The sequence below is a fragment of the Carya illinoinensis genome, chromosome 8 (genome assembly GCF_018687715.1).
Source record: "Carya illinoinensis cultivar Pawnee chromosome 8, C.illinoinensisPawnee_v1, whole genome shotgun sequence".
Taxonomy (NCBI): domain Eukaryota; kingdom Viridiplantae; phylum Streptophyta; class Magnoliopsida; order Fagales; family Juglandaceae; genus Carya; species Carya illinoinensis.
In genome coordinates, this window is record NC_056759.1 from 5,139,972 (window position 1) to 5,158,570 (window position 18,599).

At 36.5% G+C, this 18,599-nt stretch overlaps 2 protein-coding genes across 2 annotated transcripts; one reads left to right on the forward strand and one right to left on the reverse strand.

Moving 5' to 3' along the window:
* Positions 1–79: 79 nt before the first annotated feature.
* LOC122318222 (protein PHOSPHATE-INDUCED 1-like) lies at positions 80–1,352 on the reverse strand. Its single transcript, XM_043135420.1, has one exon. The coding sequence runs from the start codon at positions 1,195–1,197 to the stop codon at positions 271–273; it is 927 nt and encodes a 308-aa protein (XP_042991354.1). The 5' UTR covers positions 1,198–1,352; the 3' UTR covers positions 80–270.
* A 14,623-nt stretch (positions 1,353–15,975) lies between these two features.
* Positions 15,976–17,313, forward strand: LOC122274766 (protein PHOSPHATE-INDUCED 1-like). The gene has a single exon (XM_043083788.1). The coding sequence runs from the start codon at positions 16,213–16,215 to the stop codon at positions 17,158–17,160; it is 948 nt and encodes a 315-aa protein (XP_042939722.1). The 5' UTR covers positions 15,976–16,212; the 3' UTR covers positions 17,161–17,313.
* Positions 17,314–18,599: the final 1,286 nt, after the last annotated feature.

Sequence of the window (18,599 nt, forward strand, 5' to 3'; positions counted from 1 at the left end):
TTTGGCAGCAAAAACTACTTTTTCTTGTAGTGATAGATTCTACTATAAATAGACACTTAACTTATGTATAACAAAACTCTTTCTAAAAGCCTAGCTCTGTTTAGGATACATGTTTTAGATTAAAATTAACGGTCTAATAATTTACAACCAATATCAAACCCTCTCAACATTTTATTTGCATATGTACACACACTGTGACACACACACACACATATATATATATACAAACATTGTCACAAAAAGCCACGCGTCTCTCCCAACTCCAAACGCTCACGCAACCGTTGCACATTGTGAAGTAGAAGGGTCAAATACTGCAGGCAACAAGTACTTCCTCCCGCTCACCCCGTGCGCATTGTAGCTTGCACCAGTTACCGAATCAAACAGCAGCTCCCCGGCATAGCCTGGATAAGCTCCCTTACCGTACACGCCTGTACAAGCCGACGCCGCCTCTAATGGTGCCGCGTCAGATCCAGTGTAATATCCGTTCCCGAATGGATTCGTCACCGTCCCGGCCAAAAGACTCGCAATATTGACGATCATGCTGTCCAATCCCACGTCCCCGTTTGGTGCAACCAGCGGCTCGGTTTGTGGTCCGTAGATGGGTTGGTGGAAAGGCCACGCGCACTGACCCGGGCACTGGGTCACCGAGTTACCGACCCAGATGAAAGCCGATTTGGGCATTGTGTCCGAGGCATGAAACCCGCAGCTACTCATGCAAAAGCCTTCAACCACGACGTCATTGGATGTAAGAACCAGGTTCAACCCACCGAGTTTTGAGTTTGCCCTCCCAGCCAACATGGAAATATGGGATTTCTTTAAGATCTTGCCTAGAGAACAGTTCTTGTCTGAGATTTGGTTTGCTAAGACAACTCGGGTTTCTCTTTTTCCAGCTTTCTTCATGTAAATTTGGAGGATATTCCACCACTGAGAGACTGAGGGCTTTTGTTCTTTTCCTTGGCTAAGAGATAGAAGAAAGTCTGAGACAATGGATTTCTGAGCTGGTGAAAATTTCCCGTACCAAAGAATTGATACCGGCAGGTTTCCCTCAAGCAAAGCTCCATTGTGGTAAGTGGCACACATGGACGGTGGTTTATAAAGAGAATTCAGCTTTCTTGCGCCGAAACACAAGTTAACCAAGCTTAATTGAACAAGAAAGAAGAGAAGAGTAACCTTTTTCGCAAATTCGGAGAAGCCCATTTCAGAAATTTGAGAATGATAGATTTTGAAGTAGGCAGAGATCAGAGAAAATTGATAGCTTTTTGATTGAGTGGTGAAGGATATCAGGGAAAATGAATTATATATAGGTAGGTGGGTGCATGCACTGAGCTAGCGGGTTTTATCCATAGCTTTCAGTTGCGAGTTCAGGTCATAAAACTGAAGGTTCGAGAGAACCGACAAAGATAAAGATAATAGAGGAAAATATGGCGAGAATCTTCTTTAAAGCTTCACGGATGATCAAGATCCGTGAGTTCCCGTCCTAAGTACTCCAGCAATAAAATACTCGTGGACCATGGGATTTCTAAGAACTTTGAAGCTCTTTAACGTCGTTTTTAAAATTCCGCCTCAGTTTTTGAATTTTCTCGGCCCGATGTTACGATTTAATTGTTTATTTTCTTCATTCTTATAAAGAGTTAGCCACGCTTATCGGTTTACAATTATTGGTACTAATTATTTATTTTTTTATCTTTGGTGAAAGGATAGACATAAAATGTGTACTTCAATGCATTTGATATTAAGATTGATCCATATTACTTAGAGAAAATTAAATAATTAATTGACCATCAAGATATTGAGGCCATGTCTATGTCACGAGGATGAGTCCATTGTTTATATGTATATATGTACGTGTGTATATCATTGATAGAAAATGATAATGTGACTATTAAATACGTCCCCAAATATATATGCCCACTCATGTATTTTTATTTTTCTTGCCTAGGGTTTCTTCCCGTTTCCAAAATTGGGTATCATGTCAACTATGCTTTCTTTAATGCTAACTTCTAAACTCTAAACCATGCCATGCATGCGGAACTCTCAAATATTTCATGCATATTATGCGAGAAACGTAATTCTTATAAGGAGACAAAATGGGCAGAAAACTTCAAGAATTTGCATGCCGCTCAGTAACAAGATTCTCTAATTTAATTAAATTGTACAGCTTAGATTTGTAGAGGCTTGTTAATTAAGCATATAATACTGTTTGAGAGACCTATATATAGAAGTTAGAAGAACATATATTGTAGAATCTACACGGTTAATTTATACCTCGCTCCAGACCTAAACTGTGGTTTCTCCCGTACGTTCTTCAATTTTTGTGAAGAAGTTCACTGAAGTGCTGACACATCATGGGATTCCAAAACCTTAGCTTCGATATTCGGATAATAAGAACTCATGAATATACGTAATAACCTTCATATATATAGTTGTGTATCCGACAATGCCATGCAATATGCCGGGTTTGTTTTCCAGTTGCACACCAATTAATTTATAACCATATATAGGTGTAGATGTACGTGCATTACATGATCAGCTCTGGACCTCATCCAGTACTGAGTTCGATTAACGAGATACTATATATGAATATTCTGGAATAACATAGTGGCCCGCTACCCATGCATGCTTCCCTCCAATTAATGACTGTTTGCAGCCTGCTGAGCGATATCCAATGCTACAATATTCTATTGAGTTTTTATCTTTGTCACTATAATTCCACCAAGGATTTTATCACACCTGAAAAAATCTGAGATCTCAGCCATGTTAGCTAATTTATAATTTGCGAAACCATAAGCTGGTGGTACAGTAATTACTTGAATCCCTTGAAGGGGCCGGGGGGTAAAACATTTCTTGAGGCGTCTCAACATTTCTGGCTGCGCAAGAAATGCGCAGTACTGCAGATTTTTTGTGGATGTGTACTTAAGAGTTACTTTATGAATATATATATATATATATAGATATATACACGCCAATCGTGCAAGTTTAAACTACGTGCTCGGATCATCATTTATTGAGGAGACCGTGGGTGTTTGCAAGCATGCGACCGTGCTAGCTCTTTAAGCTCATCGACGTCGACCAGCTCAAGACAGGCTAGCTGGATGCTCTGGTTGTGCTCTCCGGAAACTGGTCGCATCAAAGGAGTCTAAATCCGCTGCTATTGGAATATAAAATTTGCCTGACATGAATGTATGTACGTAGAAAAACCTTCGATCGAGTAATCTTCGGTTGTAATATCAATCATATATAGTTTTTGATATTAGGAGTTGTAATATCATACTTCTTTTAATGACACTTCTTAACTTAGGTTCCTCTAATTCATTGCTTTATGGTGGCCAATATTATTAAGCTTATTACTTCTCATCTCATCTACAGTACCCATCTATATGAAATTTTCAAATGTGACATTTTTTAATTGAAACAAATTTACAACGAACCAACCCATTGGTTTTTCTTCAGAGAAACCAACTATTTAATATTTCATTTGATTAGCTCGAATATTCGAAATATAATCCTATAATGCGAATCGAATGCCCAATCCATTTGGGTTTCAAATATTTGGATCTATCCGGATATTGGCCCGGGTCATAACCTAGTGGTTAATTATCCAGGCCATGTGATATACTTGGGTCCGGGTAAATATCCGGACCTGGATCTGGATGAACACTCCCAATTCTGAAAGCTTGTTCAAAAGTACTCTTTCACTGTTTACGTTTTTAAGTATATACTATTATTTTCAATTAATATTTATATTGAACTAGGACGTTGCATGTACGTTTCTTTTCAATGTTTTCCCTGGAGTTTTTATATACACACAATAGTACTGTTTTGTCGTCTTTCGGGGAAGACGTGTTGGTACTGACTTCGTGCATCAGGGCTTGTTCCCTGGCTTAGATTAAACAACATGCAGCATCAGCTATATGTCTTCGTTCCATTAAAATGAAACACAGCTAGGTTGAATGGTGACAAAATGCATAGACCAATAATATTCTATGGGTTTTGGCAAGTTTCTTATTCCTAAAGCACCAGACATGTTCTGCACGACTATTACATAGAAATTAATACAACTGCTGCGTGGCTAAACATCTGGCCTTGCTTTAAGCCCATAAAAAAATGCATGGGTTTTTGCATGGGCAAACGTGTACATGACAGCCATTATCTCTAAGAGCATTTGCATTCAGTTCTGTATTCTTTCTGCATCTTCATATTCTGGAGATATTTTTAAGGTTTGATCTAAAACCTTCGATCCATCTGGTTCCTCAAAATGGAGATAAAGTTTACGGTTGCTACAATACATTTCCAAATGTGATTTCGGTTCTCTCTCTCCTTCGACATCCCGCATCTTCTTCTTTACGACGGTTGGCTGCTCTTCATTTTTCAATCCTTTCGACCCTGAATCTCACATTCATCAGTATGCTCATTCCAGATTTTAGATTTTACTTTTTACAATCATAGACCTAACTTCTTATTCGTTTCTGTCTTCTTCATCGGTATGCTCATTCCAGATTTTAATATCTTCTTCTTTCATCCTATATCAAATTTGTGAGAATGAAAGGTTGTTATTTTTCTTGTTTTTGGATAAATTATAGGGATTTCTCAAATGGTTTTGGGTTAATGGAAAAAAAACCCACGAATGAAGGTCTCTTGGGGTTTTGAATTTGGGGATTTTCTGGAAAATTAGGAGTTGCATTTATTTGGGGCATTTTGAAGTCTTTAACTGTGATTTGATCTATTTACTTGGAACATAATTGGTGTTTCAGTTTGGGTGGGGTTGTGATTATACTTGGCTATCTTATTTTTCCATTGATTTCATTTATATTTCTTGTCTCTGTGATTATGCTTGGCTATCTTATTTTTCCATTGATTTCATTTATAATTCTTGTCTCATTTAATATCTTGACCTATGTATATATTTTGATCATTGTTGAAGATGTTGGCAATGTGCAGATCTTGTAATGAACTGTTAGTTTATGAAATTTAGCCATTTTGAAGTTGGAATCCGAAATTTGCCAATGTTGTGACATCCTGTTTTGTCATTTTTGTGCATTATATTTTGAAAGTATTGTGGTATGTATTGTTTTGATAGTTTTGTGGATTATGTTGGCCATTAGGCTTTGACATTTTTGTGAATTATATATTGTTGAGTTTTGTGGCATGTATTGTTTTGATTTGTGTTGGCTTGGCAAGTTTATGAGTTACAATGTTTCCCTCGCTGTAAGTGAAACTGAGACTCCAACTTGGTCTTTCCCAAAGCATTTTTCTTGCATCTTCAATCAAAACACTATACTCTATGCAAATTTCTTCTCAACTAGCAGCAACTTTAACCATAACTTGTAATTCTCCTTCTAGAACTAGGTGAGGCAGTTCCAATTCTATGCATAGGATCATAGCTCTTCTAAGAGCACATGCTTCAGCAATAATTGGCTATTAAAGCTTGAACATAAAGAAGCTAGAATATCACCTTCTGAATTTCTGATTATTAGTCCTATTCCCACCTTATTTTCCTTGTTATCTACAACAACATTCCAATTGACTTTTAAACATGTTCCACATGGCTTCTTCCATTTTATCTGTTGTCTTACCGCAATACTTTTTTGATGATCAAGCTGCATATAGTTCTTGGTTGATTTGAAGTCTTGTAAATTTTTATAGCAGCCTAAAATAATTGTCTACATCTGCACTTGACCATTTATTCACTAGACTATTAGTTTTAGACCATACATTTGTTGCTTTAATGGAATTGAAAGTTGGGGTGCCATGTATGGAAAAACCGAGTTCTATTACTTCATTGTATGTTGCTACTCGAGTTTTATTTTTGGTGATGAGAAACTATTTGTAATTATGTTGTTCTAATTATTGAAATTGTTCAAACTGAATGTTGTTCTAAATATTTGTTGTTCTAATGACTGGACATTAAATAAATACGTATGTTCTGTATATATATTTTGATAAGTAAAAAAATACATATATATTGCCTTGTGTTAACCATATTGCCGTGACTATAAATAACATTTTGACAATGTTTTAGTTATGTTTATTAGCTGGTTTTGTGACTGGAAATACGTGTGGACAGTAGATACGTGTTTTAATTGCTGCTTATATCTTTTGGATTATGGTTAGACAGTTGGAGTGCCACGTATATTGGAGTATACTAGTGAATCAGTGTTATATATGGTCCCTTGGAAAAGTTCAATAGATTTTCATTACTTGTAATATTATTACAGCTTTTTTTACCAAATGCCTGGAAAAGGGTCTTGTATAAATGAAATGATTATCCTATTATTTCCCGTGATATTTTATTTTACCTAAACACAGCCAATCAATTTTAAACTAATGATTATCCTAGTGTATTTTTTAATGCATTTATTGCTTGTCTTATGAATACCATTGGTCAGACCCTTTTTATTTTATGTAAGTATCATTGGACCGGTCCTTTTTGTATACCTTTTTGTATACCTTTTTAAAATATTTTGATGAATGGAACTAGTTAGGAAGTAGTGCTACTTGTGTAAATCCATGTTATCATGATTTAATAGAATTTTAATGTATATTTGGTTCGGATTCAATATAGGATCAGAAATGATAATTCTGTAAGTGATGGGATTGAAATGTCCTAATATATGTACTGTGTTGTTGGGGTGTAGTGTTTCGTATGTGGCTGGGGAGGGGGTTGTTATTAGACTGTGATGATGGTGTTATAGGGGGGTTAATTCACAAGTGTTGATGGGGCCTCATTGATATGGCGGGGTAATCCTCATTCGGATGACCATAATATTGCAGTTTGTGGTACTTTTTACAAAAGGCAATCGGGATTCGAGCAGAGTTTTGCAGTCATTCGATGTTCGGCGCCTTACTTTTCACAAAAGTAAGGTTGGGGTGGGGTTTGTGGTACTTTTCACAAAAAGCAATCGGGATTCTGCTGAGCATATTTATACCATTATGAGCCTTTTCTCTTATTAATATATGTTATATATAAATATAAATCGGATGGGATGCTCTTATATAAATTATTGTGATTAGCATGCTGTTTGGTTGGTTTTTTTATTATGTTGCGATAGAGAAATAAATGTATAAACTCAACCACCTCGGCTGTGATGATGACAACCACATGTGGGGATACGGGATATAGATTGCCATCTCCTCAATGGCTAGGTAACCCGGACGGCCAACAAGTACTGGCAACCAGTTGTTGCAACCATGAGTGGGTGGCAATCTTTTCTTGATGTGTCCATTCGGTTCCTGAGCCCTGATCAAAAATCAAACTTCAAAGTGATACGTGCTCTAACATATAAATGTTTTTTTAGAGATGGATTCACAAGACCCTGGACATATGTACTTCACCAACCTCCTTAGTCAAGATCCTCGACTCGACCCCACTTACGGTGGGCAAAGTGTATCTTCTCCGTTGACCCTTGATGACTCTCTACCCCTACCCCCTAATGAGTCTTTCGACGTTAGGAACTCAGTCAGGGGTGCAAATTTCACCATCGAAGAAGATATGTTACTTGTCTCCGCTTGGCTAAATTGTAGCCTTGATGCATTTCAGGGAACAGATCAAAAACACTCCCACCTTTGGGAAAAAAATTTTGAGTACTTCCAGCAATTTAAAGAAACCACAAATGAGCGGACAATAAAATTTTTAATTCATCGGTAGTCGGTTATCCAAAAGGCTACAAATAAATTTTGTGCGAAACTAGCCCAAGTTGAAGGGTTAAATCAAAGTGGCATGACCAATCAAGACAAAGTAAAAATTCGAAATCCTTCTTGTTTTATTCTAAAATTTCTTATCTCCTACATTGGTTTAACATTGGTTTTTTTTTTCATGTAAATTTGACAAGGCCAAGGTTATGTACCAAGCGTTAGAAAAATGCTCCTTCCAATTTGAGCATTGTTGGCACCTATTGAAGGACCAACCTAAGTGGATTTGGCGCGCCACAAAGGAGGATCCAAAACGAAGGAAGATGATGTCCACATCCCTGACTCCAACTCGATGTTCTGGCTCTATAATTGATTCAGCTTTTGATATAGAGGTAGATGAAGTCATGGAGAATGAAGTTATCGAATTGGAGCGACCAATTAGAAGGAAAGCTGAGAAAGGAAAACGAAAGGCCCATGGCAGGCAAGTAGAGGAAAATTTCCAACTTAGAAAGATGAAGTATACTCTTTTGGAGGAGTCACGCGCTCAGAAAAAAGAGTTTTTTCGCCTTAAGGCCGAGAAGATGGAGTATGACAAGGAAAAAGAGGAAAAAAAAAATTACGCCTTGAGGATGAACGACTGAGGTTAGAGGCCAAGAAGATGGTAATTGAGAGGGAAAAAGAGGTCAATTAAATTCGTCAAGAGGACGAAAGGTTAATGTGGTACCCCGTTTTTACGTGTATTTTCACTGAAAGAGTTTTTTAATTTAATTAAAATATTAGTTCTTTTATTTTAAATTATTGTATTTTAATTGGCTTTATTTTAGTTTGATGTGGTGTTTAATTTATTTTAGTCGTTTTTAGTTTTTTAAAATTGTTTTCGTCGGATCAGTTTTTAGACTCCGGAGGTAAGGATTAGATCTCATTTCTTTTCCCTCATCTTTTCTTTTTCTTTTCTCTTTTTTTTTTTTCTCTTTTCCTTTTCTTTTTCATTTCCTTCTTTTCTTTTTTTCTCCTTTTTCTTTCTTCTTTCTTTTTTCTCTCCCGCCCATGCTGCTCTTTCTCTCCCTTTCTCTGTCACCGGTTGCTTGTGCCGCCCAGAACCACTGCTTGCCGGAGACGTGGCCGGCACCACCCATCCAGAAAGTTCTCCCTCCAGCCGGTGAACCACCCCACCAAGTTTCACCTCCATCCGAGCCGTCGTTTGCCACCGAGAGCCCATCTAAGCCGCACGGTTTTTATGCATTTCCTGCGTCGTCGCTCCACCTCCGGCCACCATCTTTTCACCACTTCATCAACTACCTCTTACCATCCTAACCCACCCATTTCCAGCCCCGATCCATTGCCGGAGCAGCTCCCACGAGCTCAACTTCGATTTGCCCTTTTTTCGATTCCACCGCCTTTTCCACTGCCACCCACGGTCAAAACTCACTTCTATTAATTTCATAAACATCTCTAGGTCATTCTCTATCAATTCCAAGTCTTGTTTTGTCCTCGTTTGAAAATGGGTATTTTACAACCTACGGCCACAGTGTATTTTACACTGTTACGTTGTTTTTTCTCCGCCGTTTGCAACGTTATGATCCTTCAAAAAATACCTTATAACGCTGTAAGTATTTTCAAAACTCTATTTTAGATTTAAATATATTATTACTCTTACAATTATTTATTTGACTGGTTGGTTAATTCCGGACTGAGTCCGAGGAGTCGGGAGTCGGATGGATTAAGGACAGAGTTGTTTGGTTTTGTTGATATTGTGATTGTTTAGATGATTTGTATCTTGAGGTATGTATTGCATGATGCATTCATGTGCATTTATTTAATTGAGAAAAATCGGTGTTATATGTGTAAACGGATTTTTGGGTGTATGTGTATCACGACCCCAAGCTGAGATGGGGTATTATCTCGGTGGAGCTCCTCTAGTCACTCGGGAGCGTAATATACTGAGTGATGTTCGCACCGACTCCGTGGCCCTTTGCTGGTGAGGGCTAGAGGATGCTTGGCTACGTATGCGCGGGGCGCGAAACTGGGCATCGCTCCTTATGAAGTCACACGCATGGTTGTTACTCGTGGTGTGACAATAGGAGTCAAGGTGTGCGGATGACCCCTAGGGGAGGTCATAGTGCATTCGGATTAATTGACTATTGAATTGAGTTGGATTTGGGCCAAATGAGATTTTTGGCGTGAGTTGGAAAGTAATATGTTTTTTGGGCCAAATGGGATTTTTGGCGTACGTGGGAAAAATATGGTTTTATAGAATATGTGCATTTGGCATTCTTTCATGCATATTGTTGAGTTTAATATGTTTTTATCTTGTGGCATTTGGATCTTTACTTACCTGCGGCACCATTTTGATACCATAGATTTTAATGCAGAGGTCGAGTAGGAGGAGGAGGCTGAGCCCGAGGAGGTGGCTCCACTGGAGTATTGATTTGGAGTTTTATGCCTTGTAATTTGATTTGAAACAATATTTGTGGCTTGTAATATTTTATTATGTATGTTTTAAACGGGTTTGTATTAAACAAAGAAAAGTTATGGTACTTAGTTATAAGGCTTTATTTATTCGCTGCGTATTTTTATTTGCACACTTGTTGCATGGTACACACACTTGGCACTTGGCGATAGGGTGGTGACCCATGTTGTCATTATCCCGACGTCTCGATTTCCACGTGTCCGTACATGGGATTTGGGGGCGTCACAATTAAAGTTGTAGGAACAGAAAGTGGAGCTCGAGTTGAAAGATCAAGATCAGTGCATTATGATGATGGACATGAGTGTCATGCCTAAAATGCAACGGTTATATTTCCAGCAACTCCAGAGGGAAATCATGGTGAGACGCAATACTTTTAAAAATTGAACATTGATTGATAATATGTACCATTTCCAGTTATATTTCTTATTTTATGTTTTGAACAATGATAGATGTGTAAAAAGCATGTGTAAATATTTTTTAGCATTTGTTGTAGTGTCCCTTAATATTTTTGTGCAAGTAATATGTTAGTATAATTTTAAAAATAATTAAAAATAAAATTTTGAAATATAGATTGCGCGATTATACTTAAGGACATTAATAAAAGAATTTTACCATTAACATAGTCACTAATAACATTAAGGAAATACAAATGTAAATCAAATTAACTCAAATATAAAAGTAAATAACATGATGGAAATACAAATGCAAAGCAAATTAACTCAAACATAAAAGTAAATAACATGAAGGAAATTCCATTGTTTGAATGCGACATGGCTAATGTTGGGAATATAATAGCCATTGATGTTCAATTAGATCTTCTTAGAGCTGATGATGTGTCGAGCTATCTCTAATATGATGATGACGCTGGATGAAGTCCGTAAGCTCAATTGTATGATTGCGTGACAATTTTGGGAGATCATCATCAAGTTGATCATACTCAATGTTCAGACTCTCACTATCATCACGTTCATCTTCAATGATCATATTATATAAAATAACACATGCTTTCATTATATTTGTTAGTTCCTTCACTTTGAACATTTGGGAATGTCCATGAATGATAGCAAATCGTTGTTAAAGTACCCTGAATGCACGCTCGACATCTTTTCTTGCGGATTCTTGTGCTTTCATAAAATTTTTCTTCTTGTTCCCTTGTGGTGATGGAATCGTCTTCACGAAAGTTCGTCACTTGAGATAAATACCGTCCGCATGGTAATACCCCATAGTGTAGTCGTTGCCATTGATAGTGTAATTGACTGATGAAGTACGCCCTTATGCAAGTTTCATAAAAATAAAAGATCTTTCTAATATATTAATGTCGTTATATGAACCGGGCATACCAAAAAATGCATGTCATATCCAAAGATCATATGAAGTAACTGCTTCTAAAATAATAGTTGGTTCACGGATGTGGTCAGAGTACATACCTTTCCAGGCTGTGGGATAATTTTTCTACTTCCAATGCATGCAATCAATACTTCTAAGCATTCCTGGGAATCCCCGTTGTTCACCAACCAGCAGCAATTGGACTATATCATTAGCATTTGGAGACCGCAAATATTCATCTGAAAAAATATTTACTATTGTCTCAGAGAATTTTTTTAGGCTCTTCATTGCGGTGCTTTCACCAATACGTATGTATTCATCCATAAAATCTCTAGTAACACCATACGCCAGCATTCTAAGTGCTGCGGTTATTTTTTGCATAGAAGATAAACCGAGTCTTCCGATATTATCTCTTATCTGGACGAATACGGCTCATAAGACTCTACCTCATTTAGAATACGAAGAAATAGGGGACGGCTCATCCGAAATCTCCTTCAAACTAGATTCAAGGGATATACTAAATTCTTTGCGAAATAATTACGAAATAGTCGCTCGTGCCCCTGGGCATGATCACACCGAATAAACTTACGACGTTGGCTATTGCCACAATGCCTCGATGACTGTCCATCGACCTCCTCAGTATGAACATCGCTATCATCTTCAGAGAATACGTATGTCGATAATTTACGAAATAAGGTACATTTGATTAAAGGAGTGGAAGATCAAAAGATAGAATAGAATCTTTGTTATATAAATGAAATGAGACTTGAGTTTGTGAGAATGTGAAAGTTAGCAATATGCATATTTATAGAGGAAAAAGTTGCCATTACACCACAAACAAAAAATGTTACCGTTTGAGAGCAGACAAAAAAAGTTACCGTTAGAGAAAAGACAAAAAATATTACCGTTAGGAAAATGACAAAAAATATTACCGTTGGAAAAATGACAAAAAATATTACCGTTACAGCCAATTAAAAAAATTATATCATCAATACGTGACTACGGATCCTCATTAGAGAAATTGATAAAGAGTACTCTTCACAAAAAATTTGTCATCACTTTAGAAAATACATTAATTTATTATAAAAATAGTTTTTATAATACGAATTTTGGTTTGAAAAAATATTGTATTGGGTAGTCAAAATCATATAAATATTTAGTAGAAAGTGATATTTGAAAAAAAAAAAAGATAATAAGATAAAAGAGTTAGTAGTTAAGATTATAAATGGAAGAGAGAAAAAATAATAATAAAAAAAAGAATAGAGAAATATTATTTAATAAAATAGAAATAGGGATGGGGAATGAGATATAGGAGATTTTTAAAAGATGAATAAAATTTAAAAATAAATTTGAGAAAATATGATTTTGAGTTCAATTATAGGGATGTAGATGAGAAATCGGATGAGGATGCTCTAACTACTACCTAATTTTCAACCGTCTCTTAAACTATAAATCTTGACAATCACTGGCCTTCTCAAATCTGGAAAAGGAAAGAATCGATCGTGTATATTTTTCACAGATCAACCAGCTTTATGCCTCAATTAGGCTTGTCATCCAGGAACTTCTTCAAAAATAATGTAATGAAAGGAAAATAAATAAGAGTTACAGCCAGCCAATTAAAAATTCTCGTATGAATTATCAAAAAATTGCAATGACCCTTTTAAATTACCTCAAACGTACTATATATCATCAGTAGATGCTCTAGGCTAAGCGTCTCTCTCAGTGGTTATATATATTTTAGAAATTAGTTAGATGGTACCATACGTAGTTTTGAGGGTACTTTCTGAATTTCTTCCCAAGGTTATTTATATTATACACACTCAAATTAATATCATGTATATAACAACGACCATGGTCACGAAGTAAGTTCTCAAATTCTCAAGATACACTCTGGAATACGAAAAGATAATGCAAATAGCCGAAGAAGCGACAATGACAACTATAAGCCTTCGACAATATCACAAACAAAAAGAATCCACGATGGACATAAAACTTAGTCAACATTCTCTAATTCCATAAACATAAGTACTCCCAAGGTGTTTAGGTGCATGGGTTAGGCTCGTAGGACCTCGTCCGTCAGACTACAAACCATGTTAAACTGTTTAATGGGTCGTGTCATGTCTCCAAAGTATGCAACAAAGGCAGCTATATATGTATATCTCCAGCGATGAATTCCCCATCAGACACGCTGCTGCACATAATATCTTTTGCTTCTATCGAGAATTTAGGGCATTGTAAGTGGACGTGCTGCCAAACGTAACGTTTGATTTGAATATATAACAAAAAGAAGCAAGAATCTCGTAATTAAATATGTTAATAGTGCCCGCCTCGTGAATGCCATGGTTTGATTAATGTTAAATTTGATCGTAAGCTAACTAGCTCGTGAAATCAGGTTGTGGATAGGATGACAATGGCCTTTCCATCAAGCTACTTGTGACCATTTGTTTATGTGCCAACTGCAAATAATAGAAAGAGGAATAAAATAGTTTGTTAATCAGTTCATTATCATCGCTTATCACAAAAATTTAATTAAACTAATAAGAGGATGTAAATTTTATTATTTATTTTATATCTTAACACTCTCTCTTATTTGTAAGTCAGACTCTTCTTCAATGGGTAACCTAGAGCCAACACGTGGAGTATTTAATTAAATGAGATAAAGTGTAATATCAGGCTTCGAACTTCAAACTCAGGACCTCTAATCTTATATCATGTGTAATCACTGCTTATCTCAAATATTTAAGCTAATGGGAAGAATTTGATTTTATTATTTATTTAATATGTTAACAATCAGTTAGACATCTATACTATACTCTCTATTAAAATATTATGTATTACCCTGAAGTTATTCGTGTTGTTATATTCCTTGTCATGCAGATCGTAATTGGGATGTGAGAATGTTAAATTCACACACAAAATTCAAACTTTTTAAATAGAGATTCTGTCCAATTACTTGATAGAATGTGATTATCTAATTATAGAGAAAAATAGATGCATTATTTAGGTCTTACATTCAACATTTAATGATGCCTGTATAGGAGTTTTGGACAGTGTGAATCCTATATAAACATTTAATTAATGTTGTATCTATTTTTATTTGCATTGGACTATTTAATTCAATTATGCAATTTGGGACGATCTCAATTGAAACTTCTGTTACACTTAATCAGAAAACATGAAATAGCTTACAAATTTGGAGGTTGTACTCCCATGATAATAGAAGATAATAGTCATGTCATGGATGCCCACCATCCCTGTATATTGTTAGTTTCGGCTAAAAGAAAAAGGTCGACCCCAAGTTTGCGGTTAAGAGCCCAACTAATCGAGCATGTGTCTAGTGCAGTGTTCCCACTGATTTCATTTTAATAATTTTTATGCCTTACATCTTTTTTAATCAGTAGATGCAAACATTTAGCTAAATCACAAAGTAGTTTTCAGTGTTCCCTAGCAAGCACGATGCCACTGAGACCCAGAAATGGACCCAAACTCAGCCTGCTGTAATCTGCCTGCCCTCGTGGCTCCACCAAGGTGCATTCATGACATGGTAGACCCTGTGAAGTGTGGAGGAAAGTAAGATTTCGTCTTTTAGTTCAGTGAATCGTTACAAAACAAGATCATATATATATTCTATTTTGATTAAAATACTGATTTTTTTTATCATTATATTGAAAAAAAATGATTAAATATATAAGTTAAATAATTAAAAAACCCCATATTTTATACAGCACTTATCTTAGTTGAAAAGGAGATCATGGTTAGTCTAACCAATTTGCTGTACCATTTGAAGGGAAGCGATCAAAACCAATCCAATGCTTCATTCAAATTGGGGAGTAGGTGATAAGGCTGGACTGCCTGCCTGGCGTTCCGCCTTATAGCTTGATCCAGCTGGACTGGATCGCACCACTAAAAACTCCCCCAGCTCACTCTCACGAGTTCCGCATTTCTACCATAATTTTGGCAACGTTGCGCGTCACCTCACCTCGGATCCCCACTGTCTTCCTGACAAACGCTGACCGCCAAATACCCAACCCAAGTCTGGCTGGCCAGTTGGATCATTCCACGTTTCCCAATACAATTAATTATATTCATTCTAGGTAGCGTCCAGCCTGTACTCCTCCGAGCGCTTCTTTTCTAAACTTTCTCCCTGAGGCCCTTTTCACCTTTCCCTGCGCAGGGTTGGGAATCAGGATAATTTCGTCAATAGTGAACTGCTGCATTCTGTAGCTGAGCTGTGATGCTTTTTGTTTCGTAGCGAGGAAAGTGTTCTCCTGCTTTTCGAACTCACGAATCCACGGATTATCTCCTGCTTAACCCCTCACGCTCCGCAATTATATTTTCTGTTTTGAGTCATGTAATTTAAGTAATTATTTAGTTAAGCGACAAAATCCATATTTATGTGTTCGGAGCGTGGAGACAGGCGGGTGATGATAGCGTGAAAGAAGCATTTTCTCTGTTTTTGAGATAAAGAAAACACGCTCGAGAGTACCGTTGGAGGGATCTCTTTTCTTTGCTTACTGGCCAAGTCGCTACTCGTAAATGGGAAAGCCATCTCTTCTCCCATAGACGCATCGATACACGCACTGTCTTTACCCCTCTTTCTGAGCAGATTCCTTCGCTTAAACCAAACCCCCCCGCTTTCTTTAATTCAAAATTACAATCTAATAACCAGCTCCGTCCCAGACCTGTATATAAACACACACCACTTCTTCATTCTCCATCCCAACACGAACACCAGCAATCTCAGCTTCTTCTTTCTTTTATACATTGAACCTAATTTTCTTTAAAAAATGGCCTCTTTTGTTCTCCCAAAACTACTGCTTTTAATCTCTCTGTTTCAAATCTCTTTGGCTACGAGAAAGCTTAATGAGCTTGTGCAAGACAAGCCTCAGCTCTTGCAATACCACAATGGCCCTCTTCTTTCGGGCAGGATCTCCGTTAACCTCATCTGGTACGGCAAGTTCAAGCCTCCCCAAAGAGCCATCATCTCCGATTTCATCACTTCCCTTTCATCTTCAGCTTCCCAAAATGCCCAACCCTCTGTTTCCACATGGTGGAAAACCACCGAGAAATACTATCACCTTACCTCCAAGAGACATTCATCTCTTTCTCTCAATTTGGGAAAGCAAATTCTAGACGAGAGCTACTCCTTGGGAAAGTCACTTACAACCAAACAAATTGTTGAATTGGCTTCCAAGGGGGACCAAAAGAATGCTATCAACATTGTTCTCACTTCCTCGGACGTGGCTGTTGAAGATTTTTGCCTAAGCCGATGCGGTACTCATGGCTCTTCATTTGGTTCAAAGAGCGGTCAAATCAAGGGCAAGAACTACAAATTCGCGTATATCTGGGTGGGTAACTCGGAGACACAATGCCCTGGCCAATGCGCCTGGCCATTCCACCAGCCCATCTACGGACCACAGAGCGAACCCCTGGTCGCCCCCAACAATGACGTGGGTCTGGACGGAATGGTTATCAACCTGGCTAGCCTCTTGGCCGGGACCGTCACGAACCCATTTGGCAACGGCTACTTCCAGGGTCCGGCCGAGGCACCTTTAGAGGCTGCATCGGCTTGTCCAGGGGTTTACGGCAAAGGAGCTTACCCAGGTTATCCGGGAAGCTTGTTGGTGGATCATACGACGGGAGCTAGTTACAATGCACATGGAGGTAATGGGAGGAAGTACTTGCTTCCTGCGTTGTATGATCCTTCTACGTCATCTTGTTCGACTCAAGTCTGAGAAAGGAACTGGCAGATTAGTATGTTTAGAGCAGCATATGCCATATCGAGACGTTATATAGAGAGTTCTAGATACTGTAATTCATTTATTTGTTATATTGTTTTGGTTTTCGGACGAATAATAGTAGATAGCAAATTACTTTGGTTTGCTTCATATTTTGCATCTTCTCTTTTTGGTAAATTGTCATCAATTATCGAAAAATCGTTGGGAATGGATCAACACATTAAAATCGATTAGAGAGCAGAATACTGGAAAAAAGATTTGAAAACCCAAGAAATGGCTCTGTACCGAAGGGTGGCCAACTATTTTATCCAAGAAAACAAATAAAAACAAGCATATATACCAACCCAGAAACTAGTACTGTCACGACTTGATCAATGAAGACGGGCGGTCCGATTAATAGGAAGAAAGTAAAAAAAGATAAGGAGATTTTCTTCTAATTTAGGCCCATCATATGATTCGTTTCGCTGTTGGTGACTTCTTGTGCTCTCTGAAAAAAGGCAACCTAATTTATCAAGAAAATAAATGAAACACGAAAGAAGTGTTGTAGTCTACAGTCGTGAAAAGAGTTTATAAAAGTAATAAATTTGTAAAATTTTAGGTGAATTGTTAAATTTATTATATAATTGTTGAATTTAAAGTTTTAAATTTTGTGTAATTTTATATTTATATATAAATTTTGATAATAACAAATGAATTCAAATAATAAAAAAGTCTCAAACTCAAGTTATCTATACAATAGAGTTAAGCACATTAAAAAATTAAGTATGAGTAAAAAGGGAACAAATTTACATTAAAGTCATAAAGTAATATTGTAAATCTCTTAAAAATTTAAAATTAAGATTAAAGCTTAAAATTAATATTTTATCATAAAGTATTAAAATACATTTTAAACATATGCATTAATATTTTGAAAATTAAATTTAAAAATTATGAAAAATGATTGATTGTCATCTTTCACATGTGCATTACATGATTAAATGTTTGAATTTTGAAAATATTAAAAGATGATTGATTGTCATCTTTCACATGTGCATGTTTTATTTAAATATTTGTAAAAGTGATTGATGCTTTTTTTTACTTATGCAAAATATAGATATTTTTATTTAAAAATTTTGAAAAATAAAGTGTACTCCTTTTATCATATGTAAAAAGTAAAAAGTAAAAAGATTATGTTTAAATTTTTTGAAAAGTAAAGTATGCTCCTTTTATCATATGCCAAAAGTAAAAGATTAGGTTTGAAATTTTTGAAAAATGAATGATGTTGTCTTTGACAATTGAAAAAGAAAAACCTTTTATTTGAATTTTTTGAAAAAGTTAATGATGTTGTCTTTGACATATGATTTTTTTAAATTTGAATATGAAGTCTCATATGCCTATAAATAGATTATTTGAGAGTTTCACATTTACAACATCCAGAGCATACAACATTCATTCAA

What these genes read in the sequence shown, in the direction of transcription:
- LOC122274766 (XM_043083788.1), top strand. Translation starts at nt 16,213, where the DNA reads ATGGCCTCTTTTGTTCTCCCAAAACTACTGCTTTTAATCTCTCTGTTT.
- LOC122318222 (XM_043135420.1), bottom strand. Translation starts at nt 1,197, where the DNA reads ATGGGCTTCTCCGAATTTGCGAAAAAGGTTACTCTTCTCTTCTTTCTT.